The 24,760-nt window shown below is 35.7% G+C and overlaps 1 protein-coding gene across 4 annotated transcripts in view; it reads right to left on the bottom strand.

Annotated features, from left to right (window-relative positions):
• The window catches only part of POLQ (DNA polymerase theta), a 250,619-nt gene that overhangs the window by 196,672 nt on the left and 29,187 nt on the right, over positions 1 to 24,760 (bottom strand). For all 4 annotated transcript variants that reach the window (XM_059887918.1, XM_010801194.4, XM_002684789.6 and 1 more), the window contains exons 10-15: positions 23,006 to 23,148; positions 21,727 to 21,931; positions 21,297 to 21,439; positions 12,249 to 12,442; positions 11,247 to 11,371; positions 9,749 to 9,992 (exon numbers count right to left, since the gene is read on the bottom strand). In XM_059887918.1, the coding sequence (XP_059743901.1) occupies positions 9,749 to 9,992; positions 11,247 to 11,371; positions 12,249 to 12,442; positions 21,297 to 21,439; positions 21,727 to 21,931; positions 23,006 to 23,148 (1,054 nt within the window). The remainder of the gene's footprint in view (positions 1 to 9,748; positions 9,993 to 11,246; positions 11,372 to 12,248; positions 12,443 to 21,296; positions 21,440 to 21,726; positions 21,932 to 23,005; positions 23,149 to 24,760) is intronic.

Here is a 24,760-nt window from a genome sequence, read left to right on the forward strand (position 1 = left end):
ATACATACACCCAAAAAAAGATTTTCAATTTGTATCAGAAAGCAAAACACTACTACAACTCAATGTGGTACACAAAATTCACATCTAAAACAAAGCGATTCAAGAAAGCTAAAAATAAAGGCACGGGAAAAGGAATTTCCAGGCAAAGGGAAACAAGAAGAAAGCAGTGAGGGGCACTCCAAGAAGGGTATAATTTAATGCTCAAAACCAAAAGCACAATAAAGATAACTGTCTATCAGTCATATTTACTATGAATATTTACACTCTGAATAACAAGCCATCAGCAAACACTGTAAGAGACACAAGGGGACAAAGAGAGAAGCACACTAACAATTGGTAGACTTTAATAAATAATTCAAAGACAGATGAAGTACTGGCATTGGGGAATGAATAAGACATAATTAACACAATAAGGTAGATTTTGTGAAAATATCTCATTTTTATTATAGAGAATATATCTATCCAGTTTGTATTGATCATATTCTGTATTAGGAAACAAACTGTTAGTGAATTTCATAATGTAGAAATGTTATAAAACACACTTAGATTACAATGCAATAAAACTAGAAATAACTAACGACGACAAAAAAAGAACTTCCACCCAGCCAAAAAGGGAAAATATGCAAATTCCATAATTCCTATAAAGAAAATAATGAAAGCCTTAAATATCAGATGTCTGGCTACATTTAAAATAAGTGACCATAGGAAAATTCACAGTACTAAATTTATAGTATCAAAATTAAAAACACAGCATTTTATTTATCAATAAAAACATAAATGTCAACAAATTTCTAGTTCAACACAGATTTTGGAGAATGGCAATGAAACATGTAAAATATCATGTAGGAAACGAGTTGCCAGTCCAGGTTCGATGCACGATGCTGGATGCTTGGGGCTGGTGCACTGGGACGGCCCAGAGGGATGGTATGGGGAGGGAGGAGGGAGGAGGGTTCGGGATGGGGAACACATGTATACCTGTGGTGGATTCATTTTGATATTTGGCAAAACTAATACAATTATGTAAAGTTTAAAAATAAAATAAAATTAGAAAAAAAAAACTACAAAAAGTATGACAAAGTAAAACAAAAGAAAGCAGTGGGAAGTAATAAAATTAAAAACTAAGGAATGAATGAGGTAGATTTTTTTTTAGTAGACCTCATGAGTTAAACAAAATCTTTGATTTTTTAAATTTACAAAATAGACCACAAGTTGATCTGAGGGAAAAAAGGAAGTAGAAATTTACAAAATAACAAATCAAAAAAGAGAAATGAAATATTTTAAATTCCTAATAGACTTTTTTACAGATCTCTATGAAAATATATTTGAAAATCCAGATGAAATAAATAATTTTGTTCAGAAAGGTTACCAAAACTGGCCCCACTAGATGTAGAAAGTTTAAAGAGACTGATTTCTGAAAAAATAAAACAGAGAAGCTGGTCAAAGAACTAACCCCACTAAAAGGCACAATCAAGATTGTTTCATAGGGTAATCATATCAAAACTTTAAACAGTTCAAAAGTACTGAATATAAGGAAAAATCTTCCTGTTTTTCATGAAGCAAGTCTGATATCAAACAATGATATCAAAACTTGAGTAAAGATTGTGCAAACACACACATGAACACATGTATGAAAACTACAGACTAATATTATTTAAGGGTAACAATGTAAAAGTATACTATATTAAATATTAGCAGATAGAATCCAGCATCATGTAAAAAATAATATACCACAACCAACTGAAATTTATTCTGGAATATAAAACTGACTGAATAGTAGGAAATCTTATTAATATAACGTGCTAACAGATGTAACAGGGGAAAAAAAAACCTAAGACTATCTCCATTGATGCTGAAAAACTCTTTAACAAAATTTAATACCCATTCCTGATACAAAACATTTGAGAAAATTGCAATTAATGGCCATTTTCCGAAAATGATTGTACATACACACACATGGGGCTTCCCTGGTGGCTCAAATGGTAAAGAATCTGCCTGCAATGAGGGAGACCCAGATTCAAACCTTGGGTTGGGAAGATCCCCTGGAGAAGGGAATGGCTACCCACTCCAGTATTCTGGCCTGGAGAATTCCATGGGTGTATAGTCCATGGGGTTGCAAAGAGTTGGACATGACCAAGCGACTTTCACTTTTCACACAAACACACATCATAATCCTGAAGCCAGTATCTTATTACGGTAGCAGAGGCATTTCCACTGGGAGCATAAACAAAGCAAAAATGTCCACTATCTCTGTTACCACTATCTACTACCATTACCTATAGCACTATTATTAATAGCTAATTCAATCAGACAAAAGAAATCTGTCAGAAGCACAAGAATTGTTAGGGAAAAAGTAAAATATCTCTATTTGCAAATGATATGACCATACTTTGAAAATCTTTGAGAATCAATGATAATTGATTTAATGGTAAATGATAAGTAATTTAAACAATGAAAAGTATGGATAAAAAATACATAAAGCTCAATAGCCTTTACATACTCAAGTAATAACTATGTAGAAAACACAGAAGACAACCATCAATTAAAAACAGAATAATGATTAAATATAATAGAAATAAATTTAACAAGAAATGTATAACATTTGTAGGAAGAAAATTAAAACTCCTAAAAATCTGTATGAGGAAAATATTTTAAAACTCCTGATAAATCAGTTCTATTAAATTTCAACCCAATTCCAATAAAATATCAAAAAGCACTTTAAGTTTCATATGGGCAAACATGCAAGAATAGCCAGGAAAATACTGAAAAAACTATAAGGTAGAAGTTATCCTACCAGACATTAAAAGACACTATACAGCCTTTATAAAAAACACACTATAAAGTAAAGCCACTATAAATAAAAGCATGGTGCTGGCTCATTAATTGACAGAAAGAATAGTAATAAAATAGAAAGTCCAGAAATAGACTTAATTACATACGGATATTTAATATATGATGGTGGCATCTCAAATCACCGGGACAAAGATAAACTCTTTTATAAATCAGAGCCACTGAGAAGTAAAACTGGATCCAGGCTTAACATGATACACAAAACTAAATTCTAAATGCATCAGGAATCTAAATGCAAACTTATGAATACTAAAATATGTGAATACCTCTTTAATTTCACTGTATGAAAAACTTTATAACTATGACAATTGAAAAGCAAAAATTAAAAAAAGATTGCTAAAAAATAAATGAAAGAAAATTCTGCATGGCAAAAATAATGCAATAAAGTAAAAATACAACTGGTAAGTTTTGAGAAAATTTATGAAATGTACACGTCAAACGAATGGCTGGAACTCTAATCAGTTTTAAAAAGAAAAGATTTTAAGATGCTTTAAAAAAAAGGAGGAGAAAGACTATAACTTCGTAGAAACATAAGGAAAAGATATAACCAGATAATTCACATATATTTCTTTAAATAATTCTGAAAATTTGAAAAAAATTTACCATCTTGCATATTTATAAAAATGCACATTAAAACCATACCAAGACATAATTTTTCATCTATATGGCTAGTAAAAGTGAAAATCTGTTTGTCAAAGAGAAAAACCAGAGGCTCCAAATGGCATCACTTGTGCGAAACTCATGATACCAAGTCCAGATTAAATACATAACCTAAATAGAGTTAAAAATCTTCCTCAGAAGTGTAATCTTTTTTTTTTAATTTTTTGGAAGTATAGTATTGTCTACAATAAGAGCTCTATTTTTTTGGTTTAAAGACAAGTTTTAAGGATTCACAATTCTAAAGTTCTAAAGAATATAACTAACTCAGATGCTTTTCAAGATTATGTTATCTAAATTAATCTATAATAAATAAAAACTAGTTTAAGCTTATTGATTTAATTAAAACAGAGCTGTCTTAAGAATTATTAGTATTATTATAATACTTTTATTCTACCTGACAAATTTGTCAGTAAGAAAAATAATTTGACATGGCAAAATGTTTACTATAATCTAAATATAATTGTTTAGAGTAGGGGTTCCCAAACTCTAAGACCTAGAGTTTTGATGTTTGATGTTTGATGATCTGAGGTGGAGCCGATGTAATAATAATAGAAATAAAGTGTACAATAAATATAATGCACCTAAATCATCCTAAAACCTCCCCCATCACCCACCTTGGTCTATAAAAAAATTGTCTTCCACAAAACCAGTCCCTGGTGCTAAAACAGTTGAGGACTGCTGGTTTAAAACAAGTAAATTAAATAAATAAAAGGACAATTAAAAGTTTTCTAGGTGAACTTTTCAAACAAGCTTCCTGAATTTTTAGTCTAAAACTCTAAAGTTTTGCCAAGACTAGGTTAAGTAATGGAAATTTATTGAACATTTAGATCATTCCAAATAAGACACAATAGGTGAAAGATTACCTTATGTAGGTTTATCTACTTTTGGCTTCCTATTATTGAAAAACTAGAGATAAAATTTGGGGTTATTAGTAAACATGTTTGGTGATGCCAAGTATAGGCACTTTCCATCTACCTCCACAAAGATTAAATCCTGAGTTGCTATAGATGTGACCTTCAACACGCCCTGTAAGGAGTTCAGGGTGGAGAAATCAGGAATTTCCCAGGCACACAGTGCTCTGGGAAAAACAGACAGAACACATCTTCAGATAGTTAGAAGAGTTTATGGGCCCAATTCTTACAACTCCTCCTATCTAGAAAAGCACTAAAACCATTAACGGTTACCCTTGCTCCTCGTGACTAGCAGCAAGCCTCTGCCAAAATGTGTGCCTGACTGCACGTACCCTCTTCACTAAAATCATATGTGACACTGGCCTTCCCTTCTACCTCATTCGAGCAGTTTCTCAGCTATCTGAAACACTGTCTTCTGGGCTATACTTCTCATTTTGTCCCAAATAGACCTTAACTCAAAACTCTCATATTGTGCTTTTTTTTTTTTCAGTCAACAGTGCCATGCTGAGAAATTTTTCTATGAGAAAGCATATGTTTCTAGAAGTTACAAAGTCTTTATGATTTTGCCAAGCTGCAGAATCCTAGCATAAGAGGCAGTCCACAATTGTTTAGTTTCTAAATTTTCACCAGAACTTAAGGTTTTCAAAGGTTACAAATTCTAATACAATAATTAAAGCTACAAGAAACAACAAAGGAAACATCTCCCTATGCAAGGAAAGCAGGATGTGTTCTTGGCTAAGAAAAGGCATGGATAATAAAGATGCATTTTGTTAAGGGAAATGAGAGTAATTTTGTCTGAATTACAGCTTCTGGTTACAAAAGATAAACTAAAGTTATACAAAAAGCTGAAGAGAGATAAGATTTTACCATGTGTAATCAAGCTGGCTAAAACTGAATTATTATAAGGGTTTTAAAAATCAAGTTTTACTATCAATAGTGTACTTATATAAAACTAATACTTAATTTTTCTTCATCTGCTAAATAGACAACTATTGTTTCATACTGACCTGTGATCCTATTTAGGCAAGTGTCCAAACAATTTGATGTCTTCAACAAACTTCCCCAAATCAAATTTTAAATGAAGTCTTTTGACTACAAACTAACTTTGAAATTTTCCAGAGGGCCTCTGGAACAAAGACGTTAGGCTTATTTGATAGTACATCACATGGGAAACATGATCAAATAAGACGTAAGAGTAAGCCTTCTTTGTGTTGCATTTGTATAGGTATATAAGTGTTCCAGAAATTGTGTGAAGTTCATAAAAACTTGGTATAACCTGGTATGCTGCTGCTGCTAAGTCACTTCAGTTGTGTCCGACTCTGTGTGACCCCATAGACGGCAGCCCACCAGGCTCCGCCGTCCCTGGGATTTTCCAGGCAAGAACACTGGAGTGGGTTGCCATTTCCTTCTCTAACCTGGTATAATCCTAACTAATAATTCTACTCATTATCTTAAAATTGTGTATGACAATCCTCTGGGACCCCAGTAAGAAATGGGTAACAAGTAAACAATTTTCTTACTGCTATTCACTTACTTTCTAAAACTTCTGTCATCAAAATTGAGGCTCACACTAAAAATACTGAACCTGAGTAACAGAGAAATGACCTATGTGACTTTCATACAAAGGCAGCAGAATCTATAAAGACTATGGCAAGTGTAGATGAAGTTTACTCTACTTCTCAACCTGGTACCTTGTTTACAAGGTTCCAGCAAAGCAGTATTAAAAAAGGACCTGCATGGTTAATCACTATTCTTGCTGCACTTAAATAATCAGATCAAGTTTAAAGCAAACAAATTAGTTTTACTGTGATACTGTGATTATCTTTGGTAAAAAAAAAAAAATGAGGATAATTAAAGAGAGAAAAATTGCATTCCCACCTTTCTGCTGTGCTGTGCTACACTTAGCCACTCAGTCGTATCCAACTCTTTGTGACCCTATGGACTACAGCCCGCCAGGCTCCTCTGTCCGTGGGGACTCTCCAAGCAAGAAAATGGAGTGGGTTGCCATGCCCTCCTCCAGGGGATCTTCCCAACCCAGGGATCAAACCCAGGTCTCCCACATTTCAGGCAGATTCTTTACTGTCTGAGCCACCAGGGAAGCCCTTGCACCTTTGTAGCTATCACTAAAAACAAAGGCACCCCTTGAGCCCTGTGAGAAGGGATGTTACCAAGTGCTCCTGACCATTGACACTGCAGGAAAACTACACAACATATTGAGTCTTGAGTACATCTCACAGCTAAGGAAGACCAGCTGACATCTGGTCCTACACAACACAGGAAACAAAACAGTGAGTAAGAAAAATCGTTGATATCAATGTCTACTGCTTTCACCCAAGACACCAGACTCAAGTCTTCTTGCTTTAGCAAAACATGAAACCCTTTCTCCTTTTCTTTCCTAATTTCACTCTAACATTGGCCTGGAAAGATAACATCCTCATCTGTATCTCCCAAGCCATTACTATGAAGAGATAGCCTTTAGTATTCAGGATAACTCTGTTTCAGGATAGAAGATTCTCTTCCCACATGCACTAAAAACCTGACTGATCCCTGGCTTGAACAGGTAAGTGCAACAATCCCTGTGAATGAATCTATTGTCAGTATTTGCTTAATAGGAATGGTTGTGCCCTGACAGGTCTTGTCTTTGTCTGTGGTGGTTATCATTCTTCTTGGGTCTATGAATGCCTATATGGCTCCTATATGAGCCTACATGGCTCATATGGAATATGCCTCTTAGGTTATCTAACTGTGACCCGTAACTGTTCTAGAAAAGGCTTAACAGGAGGCATTCACAATTCAAACTTCTTCCTTTGGCAGGGCCCTACTTCCCTGATTAGAAGTTAAAACAAAGAAGAATATGATCAGGAACATTTCCTCAACTCTTAGGGAACACTGCAGATTCCATTGCAAAAGCACTAGCTATGCAACAAAAATACTTAAGACTCTCTGGCTCTTGATAATAAGACAGCTCTTGATAAACTTTTAGCTGAACAGGGACGTGTCTGTGCTATGTCCAACACTAACACTGTACCTGGATTGATACTTTTGGTGAAGTTGAAACTTAATTATGTGAGATCACTTGGCGGCAACTCATTCAATAGGGTCTTTGGTTTGGGTCTTGGGGATTATGGCTCTGACGCACACTCCAAACACTGGGAGTTATCCTATTTATAGTTATCATAAACACCAATGCATTGGACCCTCTCAAAGGTTTTACATGCATTTTAAATTTTGTTTTAAACTGAATTTAGTTTTTAACAACCTCTTCTGTCGGTGAGGCTGAGGGGAACAGACTAGTGAGAGTGCAACTTGGCTGGACCCTTCTGCAGAGCAATCTGGAATCTACTAGAGCTATATATATGTACTTACCTTCTGAAATCTCACGTCTAGGAATTTAGTCTGAAGACACGTCATCAACAATATGAAAATACACATGCACAAGGTAATTCACTGCAGATTGCTGGTAATGGCAAACTATCTGAGACAATCTGAATGCTGGATGGGTTTTCCAAGCACTGAAAGGGAGGCCAGTCTCCAGATACATTAGTTTCTATTCAGAAAATTAACATCAATACAACACTGTATCTAATCTACACACCTTATTTAAATTTTACCAATTGTTCCAATTATGTTCTTTTTCTAATTCAATCTAGAGTAAGGTGGTACATTTGATTGTCATGCCTCTTTAGCCTGCTTTAAGTCTTTGTTTTTATGACTTGATGTTTTTGAAAAGTACAGGCCAAATATTTTATAGAATGTCTCCCAATTAAGGTTTGCCTGATGTTTCCCTACAGTAAAATTCAAGGTAGAAATTTCTGATAAGAATATTCCAGGAATAATGTTGTGTCTTTTTCAGTGTGTCCCATGAGGAGGCAGATAATATTGATCTGTCCTATTACTACGTGTCACTAATTTTAATCAATGATGATTCTGGGCTTCCAGAAGAGGCATAGTCATGGCAATAACAGCCTTAACATAATGAAGAGATTTCAAAATGTGTTTATAACTTTTTTCTGATTAAATTTTTTGTGTACTGCTTTCAGATGACTTCCTGAAAGGGTTAAGCATGATATTTGGTATGTTGTTACCACAGGGATACGCCCACAGACAAATTTTTTCACCTCAGGTCTTTTATTACATATTTCTAAGCAAGTATAAATGTATTCAAAGATTCTGTGAAAATCACAGGCTCCAGGGGAGATCAATACCTTTATAAGTAGGTTCTAAAGCATACACTATGTAGGTTTTAGCCAGCGGCACACCCATAGTGACAAAATGGCACACTAGTGGATCTTCCAATCTAGGGGTCACAGGGAATGGCCCTGCCCCCACTATGCACTGTCCTAGTGGAGACTCCACGGTGGGCCTCCCACTGCAGCAGTCCTCTCCTCGGGTTGCACATCCTCAAGACTCCGGGCAATTTCATCCTTCAAAATCTAGGTAGAGGCAGCTATACCACTATAGCTGGTTGCAGTGCATGCTGCACCAGGGCCAGCTTGCAAGAACCAAACTTGCATTGCTGCCAGATACACAGAATAAAGCCCATGATGTGAGGTGGCACTGGGTAGTGAGACCTTTCCTTTGATTATGCCTCCCCATCCCTTCCCACACGTTATCAGTTTCAGACCCTGTGTCAAGGTTCTTAAATGAGAGCATCTGCACTTAAAGTGAGTGGGAGGAAAGAAGCACTGAACTGGAAATGAGATTAATGCTCTAATTTAGAACAAATTTTTAAAACCTGAAAATAAAACTGTTAACACTTGAAAGTGCCTAAATAGCTATAGGATCTGGCTGAGATTCCATATAACAGAGAGTTCAAAGAACAGTGGTTGAGAAAATAACCTATTCCTTGATAACATCCTGAGGCCAGCCCATTCAATGAGTATAGTTTTAAACACACACATACACACACATGTATGTCAAAGAGTCCTCTTCTCATAAACTGGTTTTGAGGGACTAGGGTTCCAAAGAATATTCAAGAAGAGTAAATATTAAAGTGTTCTTGCCTGAAGTAAAGTCTAAAATGAGTCCTGGATATATACTGAGAACTAAAATCTATCAAAGCAGAAAGCGTTGGTAACTTAGCTTTACACAGTCTTTCTAGGAGAAAAGTTATAATACTTTTAAAAGTGTCTTTAAAGTCATAAAATATATTTTAAATATATATACAAAAAAAGTAATCCTCGAGGGGGGAAAAGAAGCCAGATTTTCTTCCACTTATACCAAATATGGCATGATATTATCTAAGAGAAAAATATTTTAACAAATTATCTTCTACTTACAAATTAGCCTGTTTCATTTAATAACCTATGTAGATGAGGGGATTTTCTTACCTTTTAAAAGGTGCAGCATTTTTCAGAACACTTTCCACCTCAGCAACATCTGCTCTAGCAAGATCAGACACAGTAAGAAAACCAGATGCATAGAGGAATCTGGCCCGCTGTGCATTAAGTAATGACACCCGGACCAGGTCACACAGCTCCCTTTGGATGCCAAATGTAAGACGCTTCTGGAATTGGGAAAGCAGTAGTTCCATGTTGTGCCAGCCCAGGCGGTTGGAAAACACTGTAATCATCCCTAGAATATTCATGGAATAATTATTGAATTAAAAATTCTTTCTAGACCAATTCTCCATTTCTTGAGGTAGTTTTGTTTCACTTGTTTTTTTCCCTATAGAACTATAAAGTTTAACAGGCCCAAAATGTAAATTAATAGTAGAGTAGACCTATATTAAGGGCCTAGCTAGTTGGCTAGACACATTAACTATTATCTTATTTATTCTTAATCATAAATTTACATTCGAAAAAAACTGAGGCAGAGCACATAAAAACAAAACAAACAAAAATCCCTCACTAGTTCATTCCTCTCTTTCTCTCTCTCACTCTTCCTTATTTTCTTTAAGGAAGAAAGTACTCTGGTTTCCACCTAGAGAAAACAAGAGAACTAATTTAAATTGTCAAGTGCTAAGAGGACTATTTCCAAAGAATAAAGGTCCCATTGATATCTTCTTTATATAAAGAAGTTGCCCAGGTTGATAGCTATACTCTCTTAAAATAAAGAGGCCAGAGCAGCCAAGTGTCAAATCATCAAGAAAATCACTTCCCTATGAGAACATTAATTCTAGAGGTAATCTGAGATCTTTGATGCCAGTGGGTTAAAGGTAGTCTCTCCCTTCTTACTACCCTCTCTCAGCATCTTTCCCTCAGTACTCTCTCACACGTGTTCACACCTTCACAATGAAACTTACAAACACAGTCTCCAGTAGCCCAGGATTGCCTTCCTAATGGCTTAAGGATTTCTTAGTAAAATCAGATCTAGAACTTCCCTTGTTTGCCTACCTTAGAAAAAATGAGCTTAATTTTATTAAGGAAGACCAGTATTTCCTTAAAGATGAGATAATATTTAGAACAGTGAGCTAGAAGTTCAGAAATCCCTCTTCATTTGCCATCCTCTACAATAACAAGCATTAATCAGTAACTTGAAAAAAGCAAGACAAGTGAAAATTATGTCTACTTCTTCTTTCAAGACACCTCCCCCAGAAAAAGAAAAACAGAAAGAAGAGAGATGGTCAGCAGGTTGCTAACAGATAGAAAGGGACCAAGATACAGACACTCAGCTAGCTGCCAGTCTTCTACAGCAGGGTCACTGAGCCCAGAGCAGTCACTGTTTAGGTGTTCTGATGATGACAGGGACTATACAAAATTATGGTTTGACATGATCACATCACTTTTAGAGAAGCCTACAGTAAAATGGAATTTGAAAAAAAGTGATCTTAACTTGACCTCAAACCACAGAGTCTTAAATAAATGTGGGAACGCTTATTTAACTGACCTGCATAAACAGCAGCTGACTGTTGTAATGACTGAATCTGTCCACGATTGCATCCATATTTCTGATTAATTTCCTTTAAGGGAACTTCACTGATTAAATCTAATAGCACAAGACTGGTAAAAAACCTAGAAAGTAAATTACCAAAAGTACAGTAAGAGGTCACTTATGTTTACTATGAAAGCACAATATAGATGCTAAGAAACAAGAAAGAACCAAAAAAGGTAAGAAAGAACCAAAAAAGTTTCTCTCTGAGAAAGAGAGAAGATTCTTAATAGGATATAGCATTAGTGGACAAAGAGCTCAATGGTTGTAAAAGTAAATTCTAACATATGTTGGCACTATAGCAAAAAACTAATATCTGTATATCAAAAAGATTTCTTCCATATTTCAATACTACTAACTAATTTTAAGAAATGAGACTTAGTTCAAGAAAGGTGATCACACAAATATTTTTTAAAAGAATGCTTGATATACAATTATATCATCAAATCATGTTTCAACCGAAATTTGGTTATAAAAAACCAAATCAATTGGCTTTTGATGTGAAAGGTAACTGTGCCACAAATCATCCAAGTATATTTGGATTATATGTATTTGTATATAATCCTTAAAAAATTTATACTTGAGTATGATGTAAATAATATGAAACTATTGCTTTAAGAAAAGCAATTTTATTATATTTCAAAATCTTTCAAATGGCTCTTCTCTACTGGTAATGAATCACTTCTAAGGGTAATACAAACCATATCCTCAAATGAAGCCACACTAAGTTGGCAGTTCTGATTCACATCTTCTTTAAGGGAAGAAGTAATTAAATGTTCTACTTTAAAAAGTCTCAATATACAGTGGGTTCTTATAAGCTACAAAGAAGAAACTAAAATATCAATAAATTTAGTAAATACAAGAAGTTGAAAATTTTACTATATTCAGTCAAAACTGGACATCTGCTGCATATCCAGTACTGTGTTAAAAACAGAATAGTCCAGGCTCCCTGATATTTACCTTTTATGGATGGCCATTTGTCGGTGCTGTCTCTCAGTTCTGGCTACTAAATTTCCTTTCACACAGCGAGCCAAGAACCCTTCTTCAACTCCTACTAGCTCTGCCACCCGCTTCATAGAAGCTGGCAACTTCTCCCATAAACAGAAAAATCGATACCAATCAATAGTAGTCCAATCCTCAAACACAGGTGTAACCTAAAGGAAAGAAACATCTTCATTACATCATGCATTATAAAAGGGACAAAATTGTGGATGTGAACTTCATATTAAAAACAAAAGCTTCAATATTTGGATTTCTAAATATGATAATGTCTTATTAATATGGAAACTTCATTTAATCACAAGCAACTCACAGATGAGAAAAATACTAATAGCAGCCACCCAAAAAAGGAATGAGAATACAGATATACAAGAATAATGTTTCTCTTTGTCGTGGAATTTAGTTTAAATTTTTAAATTTTTAAACTGTATATGCTAACCACTTGAGTAAATACTAGGAAAATAACTTCAAAAAATATAGAGAAAAATTAATTAAAGAAGTTTAAATGTTATACACAAAAGTGTTTGCTAAACTCAAAAGAAACCAGTAAAAAGACAAGAGAACAAAAGAAGACATGAGACACATAGAAAATAAAGAGACAAAATGTGCACAATGTAAATCCAACTACATCAACAGTAACATTAAATATGAATGGGCTAAATAATCTATCAAAGATAGAGACTGACAGACTGGATTAAAAAAAACAACACAGAATCTAACTATATGCTGTCTATAAGAGACACATTACAGATTCAAAAACACAAATAGGTCAAAAGTCTTGTATGGGTGTGAGAGTTGGACCATAAAGAAGGCTGACTGCCAAAGAATTGACACTTTTGAAATCTGGTGCTAGAGAATACTCTTCAGAGTCTCTGGGAATCGAGATCAAACCAGTCAATCCTAAAGAAAATCAACCCTGAATGTTCATTGGAAGGACTGATGCTAAAGCAGAAGTTCCAATACTTTAACTACCTGATTCCAAGAGTCGACTCATTGTAAAAGTTCCTAATGCTGAGAAAGATTGAAGGCAAGAGGAGAAGGGGGTGACAGAGGATGAGATGGCTAGACGATGGTATCATCGACTCTCTGGACATCAGTTTGAGCAAGCTCCAAGGGATGATAAAGGTCAGGGAAGTCTGACACGCTGCAGTCCATGGGGTCATAGAGTTGGACATGACTGAGAGACTGAACACCACCACCACCCATACAATGAATACCATTCTGCATTAAATAACTTAAGTACTGATACATGATAAAACATGGAAGAATCTTAAAAACATCATGCTAAGAGAAAGAAACCAGCTGTAAAAGATAATGAATTATATAATTCTATATACTGAATAAGAACAGAATAGAAAGCCTACAGAAAACCAGAATGCACACTAATGGTTGCTCAGGGGTAGGGGAGAATGAGAGGGTTGAAAGAAAATGCAGAGTGACTGCTAATAAGTATAGGGTTTCTTTCTGGGGTGATGAAAATGTTATGCAATTAGATGCTAATGATTGCACAACTCTGTGAGCATACTAAAAATTATTGACTTGTACATATTAAATGATATACCATGTGAATTGTATTGCAACAAAGCTATTTTCAAAAAAACTCAAATTATCTATGAGAAAATTTTCAGAACACTCTTGAAAGCCCCAAAATAGACTCAAAGAAACATCTCTTTTCACAAATAAGACCAATCAAATAAAAAAGAAGGATGTCAATCAGTTCTCCTCCACATTAATGTATAAATTTAACAATGTCAATGAAAATACCAAGTTAATTCTAAGCATTATACTAAAAGGTACGCAAGCAAGAATAGGTATGAACATCAGAAAAGAAGAACAGTGAAACTAACCCTACTGCTGCTGCTGCTGCTCCTGCTAAGTCGTGTCCGACTCTGTGCGACCCCGTAGACGGCAGCCCACCAGGCTCTCCCGTCCCTGGGATTCTCCAGGCAAGAACACTGGAGTGGGTTGCCCTTTCCTTCTCCAATGCATGAAAGTGAAAAGTCAAAGTGAAGTCGCTCAGTCGTGTCCGACTCTAGCGACCCCATGGACTGCAGCCTACCAGGCTCCTCTGTCCATGGGATTTTCCAGGCAAAAGTACTGGAGCGGGGTGCCATTGCCTTACTAGATAATACAATAAAAACTTTTAATTAAAACAAAGGTATACAACAGTCTTTTGGACTCTGTGGGAGAGGGAGAGGGTGGGATGATTTGGGAGAATGGCATTGAAACATGTATAATATCATATATGAAACGAGTCGCCAGTCCAGGTTCGATGCATGATACTGGATGCTTGGGGCTGGTGCACTGGGACGATCCAGAGGGATGGTACGGGGAGGGAGGAGGGAGGAGGGTTCAGGATGGGGAACACATGTATACCTGTGGTGGATTCATGTTGATATATGGCAAAACCAATACAATATTGTAAAGTTAAAAAATAAAAGAAAAGAAAAAAAATAAAACAAAGGTAATAGTGTACATATTAGTAAAATTGGTCTATTGTCAGGTCAACAAATATAAATATACCCAACAACAAATGGAAATTAGAAATGTATCTAAATACAAATGCATACTAGAACATAAAAACTGCAGGGGGAAAAAGTTAAATGAAAGCAGAAGAAAATTTTTCAGTCATTGTGTATAAATCAAACCTTTTTAATAAATGAAGATGTGACTACAGACAGCCATTATAAAAAACGACAAAATTGAAGAACCATATATTAGAATAAACTTTAAATGGAACAGAGCTCAAAAGAGAGAGACTAGAATCATATAATTATTTGAAGAAAATGTGAGAGTATTTCTTTATAATCCCAGAGAGAGCAAATCATTTCTCACTGATTCTAAGGTTCAGAATTCAACTATATATTTTAAAATGCTATACAAAATACACAATAAACAGAATCAAAAGCTGAGTGGAAAACTAGGAGAAAAGTATTTACACCACAAAGAACTACTCTCTTAGTATATATAAAAGAACTGTTAAAACTTAAGAAAAAGATCAAAAATACAATAGAAAAATGTGCAAAAGACATGGACAATTCATAGAAACTAAAAGCATACTGCCTTAAATATACAGAAAAAAATGTTCAAATTTATCCATAATAAAAATGCAAATTAAAAGTATACACAAAATAGAAAAGCTTAAAAAATATATAAAAGCTTGACAACAAACCTTTTTTTATAAGGTTGTAGAAAAATAACCACTTCATATAGCACTGGTAAAATTGGAAAATGATACAAACTCTATGGAGAGCAATTTTGCAAAACCAAAATCACATGTCTTTACACTTTATTCAGCAATCATACTTCTTGGATTCTTTCCTAAAGATACACCTCCATAAAAACTACAATATTATGCACCAAAGTTATTCACTGCAGCATCATTTGCCATACCAGAATATTGGGAACAATTCAAATATTCATCACAGGAACTGACTGAATAAACAACAGTATATCCACATACACAATGGAGTTATACAGATATAAAAAGAATAAAAGTCTTCATGAACTGATAAAGAGTGCTTTCCAAGATATATTGTTAAAGGGGAAAAACAGGTAGAAAGTAATGTATATAGCATGCGTGTGTGCTCAGTCACTCAGTCGTGTCCAACTCTTTGCAACCACATGGACTGTAACCCACCAGGCTTCTCTGTCCATGGAATTTTCTAGGCAAGAACCCTGGAGTGGGTTGTCATTTTCTACTCCAAGGGATCTTCTCGACCTAGGGATCAAATCCAAGTCTCTTGCATCTCCCACACTGTCAGGCAGATTCTCTACCACTGTGCCTCCTGGCAAGCCTCTTGCATTAAATCTAATTTTCATGGAAGTAAACTGGAAGTCTGACCCTAGAGCTCATAATCATAACCCCTGTACAATAAGTGAGACTTATTTTTAAGGCCATGCCAAATAACTGTAAGACCAGCTTTGAGATTCTTCTTAGCCACATTCTCAGGCACAGAACTCTGAACATATGAAGTACACATGTGCAGGAGAAATACACATGTTCATTAGAAGGGGGGAAAAATGGCCCTGTCCAGACATTTCTCCTAGTGCTCACCCCATACAGTGTTTTTATTGAAATACGTCTCTTGATAAGCCTTAATTCTTACAATAATTTCAGATTTACCCCCTACTCACTTGCCTATCAAAACACATATATTTGCTCCTTCCCTCCTCCCAGCTTTATTGAGGTAACTGACAAATGAAATCAAATATATTTATTTAAAGGGTACAATAATATGATTTGATATATGTATTCACAGTGAAATGACTACCACAATCAGGTGATTAGCACATCTATTACCTCAGTTACCACTGTGTGTGTGTATGGTGAGATTCTCTCTGTAAACAAATCCAGGTATACAATACAGTATTACTAGCTATAATCACTATGCTAGCTATAATCACTATGCTGTACATTAAATTCCCAGAACTTATTCATCTTACACAGGCATACCTTGGGGATCCTGTAGGTTCATTCTAAAACATCGCAATAAAGCAATTATCACAATCAAGTGAGCCACGTAAGTTTTTTGGTTTCCCAGTGCATACAAAAGTAGTCTCAAGTATGCAATAGGATTATGACTAATAAAATCCAAGCACACACTTTAATTTAAAAGTAATTCTGGGGACTTTCCTCATGGTATAGTGGATGGGAATTCTCCTTGCCAATTCAGGGAACAAAGGTTCAATCCCCAGTCCAGGAAGATTCATCATGCCACAGAGCAGAGAAGCCCATGCATCACAGCTACTGAGCCCATGTGCTACAATTACTGAAGCCTGCAGGCTCCATGGCCTGTGAGCCACGATTAACGAGCCCCTGTGCTGCAACTCCTGGAGCCCGTGTGCCTAGAACCTGTGCTCCAGAAGAGAAGCCACTGCAATGAGAAGCCCGTGCACACAACTAGAGAGTAGTCCCCACTTTCCACAACTAAAGAAAGCCCACACACAGCATCAAAGACCCGGTGCAACTAGAATAAATATATTATTAAAAAAAAATTTTTTTTAATTCTAAAAAACAAAAATAATGCTGGGACTTCCCTGATGTTCCAGTGGTTAAAACTCTGCATCAATGCAGGGGGCCCAGGTTCAATCCCTGGTCAGGGAACTAGATTCCATGTGCCACAACGAAGACCCAGCAAGGCCAAGTAAATATTTTTTCAAAATAATAGTGCTGTTAGGGAATTATCTGGTAGTCCAGTGAAGTGACTTGGATGCCATGCTCTCATTGCTAAGGACTGGCGTTTGGTCCCTGGTTGAAGACAAGCCAACAAAGTATGGCCAAAAATATATAAACAAAAATTTTTTAATTAAAAAATAAAAACAATACTGTTAGAAAAATGGCACCAAGAGACTTATTCAATATAAGGTTACCACAAACCCTCAATTTCCAAAAAAGAAATGCAGTATCTATAAAGCACAATAAAACAAAGCAACACACAATAAAATAAGGAAGTATGCCTGTAACTGAAAGATTGTACCTTTTGACAAACATCTCCCCATATCACCCAGACCCCAGCCCCTGGCAAGTACCATTCCACTTTGTTTCTGAGTTCAACTTTTTCATATTCCACATGGGTGAAACCATACAAAGTTTATGTTTCTCTGTCTGGTTTATTACATTTAGCACAATGCCCACCAGGTTAATCCATGTTGTCACAAATGGAAAGGTTTCTTCTTTTTTTTTAATAGATAAATGATGTTCCATTGTATACACAGCTTTAGCTTTCTATTTTAAGCTGATAACTTTGATTCTACACAAAAACTGTATTTTTACTTCTCCATCCCCTCTCATTTAATGCAGTTAATATTACAATTTACATTTTATGTATTCATTAGCAAATTATAATTATTTTCAATGTTTATTTTTAACTTTTGTATATGTGATTTGCATATCACCATTACATTCCGAATTCTGAATCTGATTATAAATTTACCTTTACCAGTGAGTTTTATACATTCATGTTTTATGTTGTTAAACAGCATCCTTTCATTTCAGCTTGAAGAACTTCCTTTAGCATTTCTTATAAATGCATGCCCAGGATGATGAATTTCTTCAGCTTTTGTCTGAGAAAATCTTTATCTTACCTTCATTTCAGAAACACAGCATGCTAGGTATAGTATTCTTAGTTGGTAGTTTTCTTCTTTCAATATTTTGATACATCATACCAATCTCTGTGCAAAGTTTCTGCTGAGAAATCTGACAGCCTTATGAGGTTTGCTTGTACTTGACAACAGTCTTTTTTCCTATTGCTTTCAAAATTCTCATCTTTGATTTTCGACAGTTTGATGTATCGAGATGAAGTCCTTTTGGGATTGTACCTGTTTGAGGTCCTCTTAGCTTCATGTCCATATCTATCCCCATATTTGGGATATTTTTAGCCAGTATTTCTTTAAATAGACTTTCTGTCATTTTCTCTCCCTCCTCCATCTTGGACTTCAATAATATATATGATGGTGTCCCATAAGTCTTGTGGGGTTTTTTCACTCTATACTTTCTAGCCAACCCTCCCCCAACACCCCTTCCTCTGGATGTATAATTTCAAATGACCTATCTGAATTCACTGATTCTTTCTTCTGCTTTATCAAGTCTGCTTTTGAAGCTCTCTATTGAATTTTACAGATCACTCATTGTATTCTTCAGCTCTGGGATTTGTGGGTTTGGGGGGCTTAGTAGGGTGGGGGCTTTTGTAAAACAGTTTCTATTTCTTTGTTGAACTTCTCATTCTGTTCATGTATTGACTTCTTAATTTTGTTCAGTTGCCTATTTGTGTTTTCTTTAATGAAGTTAACTGAATTTCATTAAAAGGATTATTCTGAATTCTTGGTCAGTCAGTTCATAGATCTCTTTTAGGTTTGGTTACTGAAGTTTTTATTAATTTATCAATTTATTTGATGATGGTGGTGGTGTCATGTTTCCCTTATTCTTCATTATTTTTGCATGTTGGTGTTGGTGTCTGTGCATTTGAGGAAGTGGTCACTTCTTCCAATCTTCATGTTTGCTTTGCCAGAGAAAAGATTTTCACTAGTCAGGCTAGTCTGGGGAAAGAGCCAGCTGGTAGAATTCATAAAGGACCAGGCAGGACCTCTGGTTGGAGGGGCCATTGGTTCAGCTCTGCAGTCAAACAGGACTACTGCCTGAGCTGCCTAGTCAGGTGAAACTGCTAGCCTGGTTACATGGATAGGCATGACCCATGGCTGTGCTCACATAGTCAAGCAGGTTGGCTGAGCTCTGAGGTTGGGTAGGGCTGCTCCTTGGGTTCTCTGGTCAAGCAGGAACAAACTGTACTCCCTGGTTAGTTGGTGCCATTAGCTGGATTCCGTGTTCAGGTACAGGCAGAGACTGTGCTCCACAGGTGGGTGGGCCCAAAGGATGAACTCTGTATTCATGCAGGATTCCAAGCTATATTCCAGAGTCAGGCTCCCTGGTCAGGCAAGGCTGCAGGCAAGCTCTGCAGCTGGCAGGGCTGCTGGCCTGGCTCCCTCTCTTTTCTTTTTTTAATTAAAAGTTTTTATTATAACTTTTTATTAAAAGCTCATAAATCATATTCTTAATCTGACTCTGTTACTACATTTTTCCCTCTATGAATTCCCCCCAGATATTTTTTATTCTTATAAAAAAAGAATAAAATTTTTTTATTCTTATAAAAAAGAATAAAAAATTTTTTATTCTTATAAAAAATAAAAATTTATAAGTATATACATTGAGAATTATGCACAGGTTAGGACTGCCAGCTGGGGAGAACTGCTCACCCTGCTTCCCAATCAAATGGGGACATCATTCTGATGCCACAGAGAATGGAATCATTTGATGGTCTTTCTGATTAAGAAAGAGATGCAGTATCACTGCCATGATCCAAATACTGGTCACTGTGAGCTCCATCTGTTTCTTTGTTCCTAGCTGACCGTTGGTGGTCTATCTAACCTTGCCAATTCCCCTAGGTTTCTCTGTGAGGCGAGACAGAAGTGACCTTCCCAAGGAATGTTCCAGAATGCTGAGAAAACTGGATGCCAACCTTGACTCTCTTTTAACCACTAGAGAAACCATGTATTCTCCAGTAAGGCACTGTGCTTGCTTGGAGGGGCAACACAGTCAAAGTGAAAACCACTGCTCTTAGATTCTAATGTGGCTGCTCTCACTCTAAAAGAGTGTTTTAACCAGGTTCTAGGATTTTTAGAAAGTGTTCTTGACTGTGAATAGTTGCTAATTCATATCTTTGATGAGGACTAGAGTCAGAGATCCCTTTTACAACCATCTTGCCTACATCACTCCCAACATCTACTCTTAATTGCAAAATTAAGTATTTCCAGTCAGGTTCTTGCCAGAGAATATGACCTCAAACTGTATTTTATCCAATTATTATAAAAAATCTTTGTTTTAAAAAATAATATTTATAAAAGATTATCTAATTTAAACAAGCTTTTAAAATTCCTCATCGCATTTATTATAAATACTTTATCAAAAATGTAAGTCCCATAGTGTGATTTTTAGGACTACATTTCTCTTAGGCAATAAAATGCAATACTTCTATTTTTTTGTTTTGTTTTGTTTTTTATCTTATTAAGACTAACCAGCTTTACTCTTTGCTACAGTTGCTAGACAGCCCAGAATCAATGTTGGGCACAACTGTACATGACTTGCTGGTGTTCTTGTTTATGTACCAATCTTTGCTTGAGTTTTACATTATGATCTTATCCTTAATTTCCAGATATCTCATTGCCCCTTGCTGTGTTCTTACAAACTGTATAATGCATGTTTTTAATAAATCATCTCAAATCCTTTTGAAAGAAAGCTAGAAAAAACAGACAAGTAGGCAAGCAGATTTAAAAGGTCACTAGAACATTTAGCTTATTACTTTTCATCTTACTTCATCTCTATTCTCACCAGTACTATCCTAGTCAAGGAAAGCAGACAATATATTCCCTTAGGGTATTTTTGTTGTTCAGGATTCTTTATAGGTATTTCCTCCTCATTTTCACAAAGATAATAATGAAGAAAACAGAACTTACCAAATAAACAATATGCAGATCATTCTCTAAAACAAAGCCCTTCATTGCTCTTTGTAGGTCAGCAAAAATATCTAAAGTATCAATTGGAGACAGTGAAGAAGAAAGAGTTGCGGAACCAAGGTGTGTTGGATGATACACATTTCCTGGTTTGGGAGTGGGGGTGGGGAAAAAAAGGATCAAATGTTAAAAATAAAATATTGTCTTTAGGCATTCTGTAACTAATCTTTCAGGCTCTGATCAATTTTACAAACAGAATCCAATGCATGGATATATATCAGCAGGCTCTATACTACTTGTCTGATGTTGCTGAACACAGCACTGATTCACTTAAAATGAGTTGATAAGTCAATTTTCTTTTACTAAAACACTCTTAGATACTCTAAATCACTAAAGATAAAAAAGGAAGTTGCAATTCAGAAGTCATATTTACCTTCTGTTCCATCACTAGCTTCAGTAATCTGGATGAATTCATTTTCTAGTAGCCACATTACACAGGCCTCAATTGCTCCAAGTTGAACAGAATCTTTATTTTTCTGAATCCCCTGCTTCCCTTCTTTCATACTTGCAGCCAAAAATGTGCAAGAAGCATAAGTCTGTATATCTTGTGACGTACTTGCCACTCCACCAACTATTATCTGAGAAAAGAAGTTTGAAATCTTCTACAACTTTTTAATAAGACACAGGACCTCATTAAATAAATTATTTTTTCTCATAAAATGTTATCAGCATCTTAATGCAGAGACTCTTTATTAACTCTTCCATCATAATTTATTACAAAAATAGATAACACCTATTGACAACATGGAAAGTTTTCCTTAAAATTAGATCCAGGGACTTCCTTGGTGGTCCAGTGGTTAAGAATCCACCTTGTAATGCAAGGAACATGGGTTCGATCCATGGTCAGGGAACTAGATTCCACATGCTGTGAAGCAACTAAGCCTACAACTAGAGAGTCAGTGTGCCTCAACAGAAGATCCCATGTGCTGCTACTAAGACCCAAAGCAAATATATCAAATATATGTATATATATATATTTTTTTTAAGTAGATCCAACATGTTTGCACAAACGAAATTAGATGAAACATTATCTAAAATGCAGGAACTAACAATACAATTAAATCATATACATATATACATATATACATATATATATATATATATATATATATATAAATAAATAAATAGGTGGCACTAGTGGTGAAGAATCTGCTTGTCAATGCAGGAGACGCAAGAGTCACAGGTTTGATCCCTAGGTTGGGAAGATCCCCTGGAGAAGGAAATGGCAACCCACTCCAGTATTCTTGCCTGGAAAATTTCATGGAGAGGAGCCTGGCAGGCTCCAGTCCATGGGGTCACAAAGAGTCAGACACAACTGAGCAACTAAGCACACACATTATCTGTATGGAGGAACTAAGGTCCACTGTTGTCATCTTTTTTAAAAAATTCAGAAAATAATAAAGAACACCTAAAAAATAAACAGAACCATCTGGCATTTGGGTTTCAAACTGCTATTTTGAAGTAGATTTATATGGTACAAGCTGTATTAATCTCCAGGAAATAACTATATAAAATAAAAGAGATTCAGACTTGGAAAGTTTATAAATAATCTCATAAAGAAACAGGAACCTAAGATTTTTAACACACTAAAGCTCTACCATTGTACTATATGAACAAAAAAGTGAATGGTAATTTAGTGAACTCCCTCTTACCTCCAAAATAGCTCTTATCATGCTTGAGGTTACTTCTTCTCCTTCGTGTCTTTGCAAACAGCTATGAACAGGTTTCAGAGATCCCTGAAGTAGAGTTATGCCTTTTGATTTCTCAGAGTTTTTACAAACTAAGATACTCTCACCTGTAATGGAAAAAAAAAAAATTTGCAAAATCCCAACACATGTCCATATCAGCTAAAGAGATTTTAAATTGTCTTACTTGTTTTTTTTTTTTTTGAAGAATGAATGTGTTAAAGCAGTGAAGCCGTGATAACCACAGCTAGCAAATAGGAAGTGTTGAGTAGATGTTAGCTCTCATTATTCTACCCAACCTCTTCTTTTTATTGAGTATACCCTTTAAAGAACTCCAGGTATCCCTTTTATACCATTGCTGATTTTCTTTCCTACTTCTAAGACAGAAAAGAGGTTCACCTACCACTTTCAAGAATTTTGAGGATGCACAAGTAACTAGAACAAAGGTTTTGAATGATTCATTTAGGGGGCTAAGTGATAGTTACAGAAATTAGGAATGTTGTGTGGCCAGAGACCTCAGCATGTCAAACAGGCTCTGATTTGAATTTTAAGTTTCTTTCACGTAGCTTTGTGGCCTAAACTAGTCATCTATCTAAATGAGCTTCAGTTTTCTTACCAAAAAGCAATGCTCTTACCGTAGTAGATACATAAATTAACTAACACCTAGTAGATATCAATACATGTTTATTGATTCAAAAATCATTGTTTAGCTTTTATTTTGCACCAGACACTGATAGGTTCCATGAGTACAACCTTGAACAAGCTTCTCATGATTGTTCCACTTAGGGAATTTTTCTCCTCAATCCCTCTCAGTATTAGTTTTCTATTGGTGCTGCAACAAATTGTCACAAACATGGTGGCTTCAAACAACACAGATTTTTTAATAGTATAGTTCTGGATATCGGAAGCCCAGCATGGGGTCTCACTGAGCTAGAATTAAGAGTTAACCAGGCTCCATTTCTTCTGGAGGTTCTTGTTTAAAAGGAGACAACAGATGACAGTGGCTGTTATAGAATTACCACAAATGTTTTATTTTCTGAATTTTGGATTGAAGGGGATCACAATATGCTATACCAAAATATTCCACTTTAGCATAAGGATTATTTTGACCTGAAGGCAACTGAGAAGCAGCAAACACAGAGCTCTCTGCCCTCTCCCTATTTCTTAGAAGCAGGACATAAACATTTCTGTGAATGTGTTCCCCTTCCTGCCTCTCATACTAGGAGAAAAATTCTTATCACTGGAGACAAAAATTCAGCACTGACATAGGTGTGCACAGACCTTCCTATATAAAGCTTAACTTGCATTAATTTCCAGCACATACCTACCCTTCCACAATGTACCACCCCCTAGAAGCCCAAACCCCTTTTCTTTTTTAATTTATTTTTAACTGGAGAATAATTGCTTTACAGTGCTGTGTTGGTTTCTGCCATACATCAACATGAATCAGCCATAGATACATATGTCTCCTCCTCTTCCACCTTCAACACCACCTCATCCCTCTAGATTGTCACAGAGCACCAGGTTTGAGCTCCTTGTGTCATACAGCAAATTCCCGCAGGCTGTCTATTTTACATATGGTGATGTATATGTCTCATCGCTACTCTCTCAATTCATTCCACCCTCTCCTTCCCCTACTGTGTCCACAAGTCTGTTCTCTACGTCTGTATTTCTATTGCTGCCCTGCAAATAGGTTCATCAATTTAGACCAAAATCTAGACC

The sequence above is a fragment of the Bos taurus genome, chromosome 1 (genome assembly GCF_002263795.3).
Source record: "Bos taurus isolate L1 Dominette 01449 registration number 42190680 breed Hereford chromosome 1, ARS-UCD2.0, whole genome shotgun sequence".
Lineage (NCBI taxonomy): Eukaryota > Metazoa > Chordata > Mammalia > Artiodactyla > Bovidae > Bos > Bos taurus.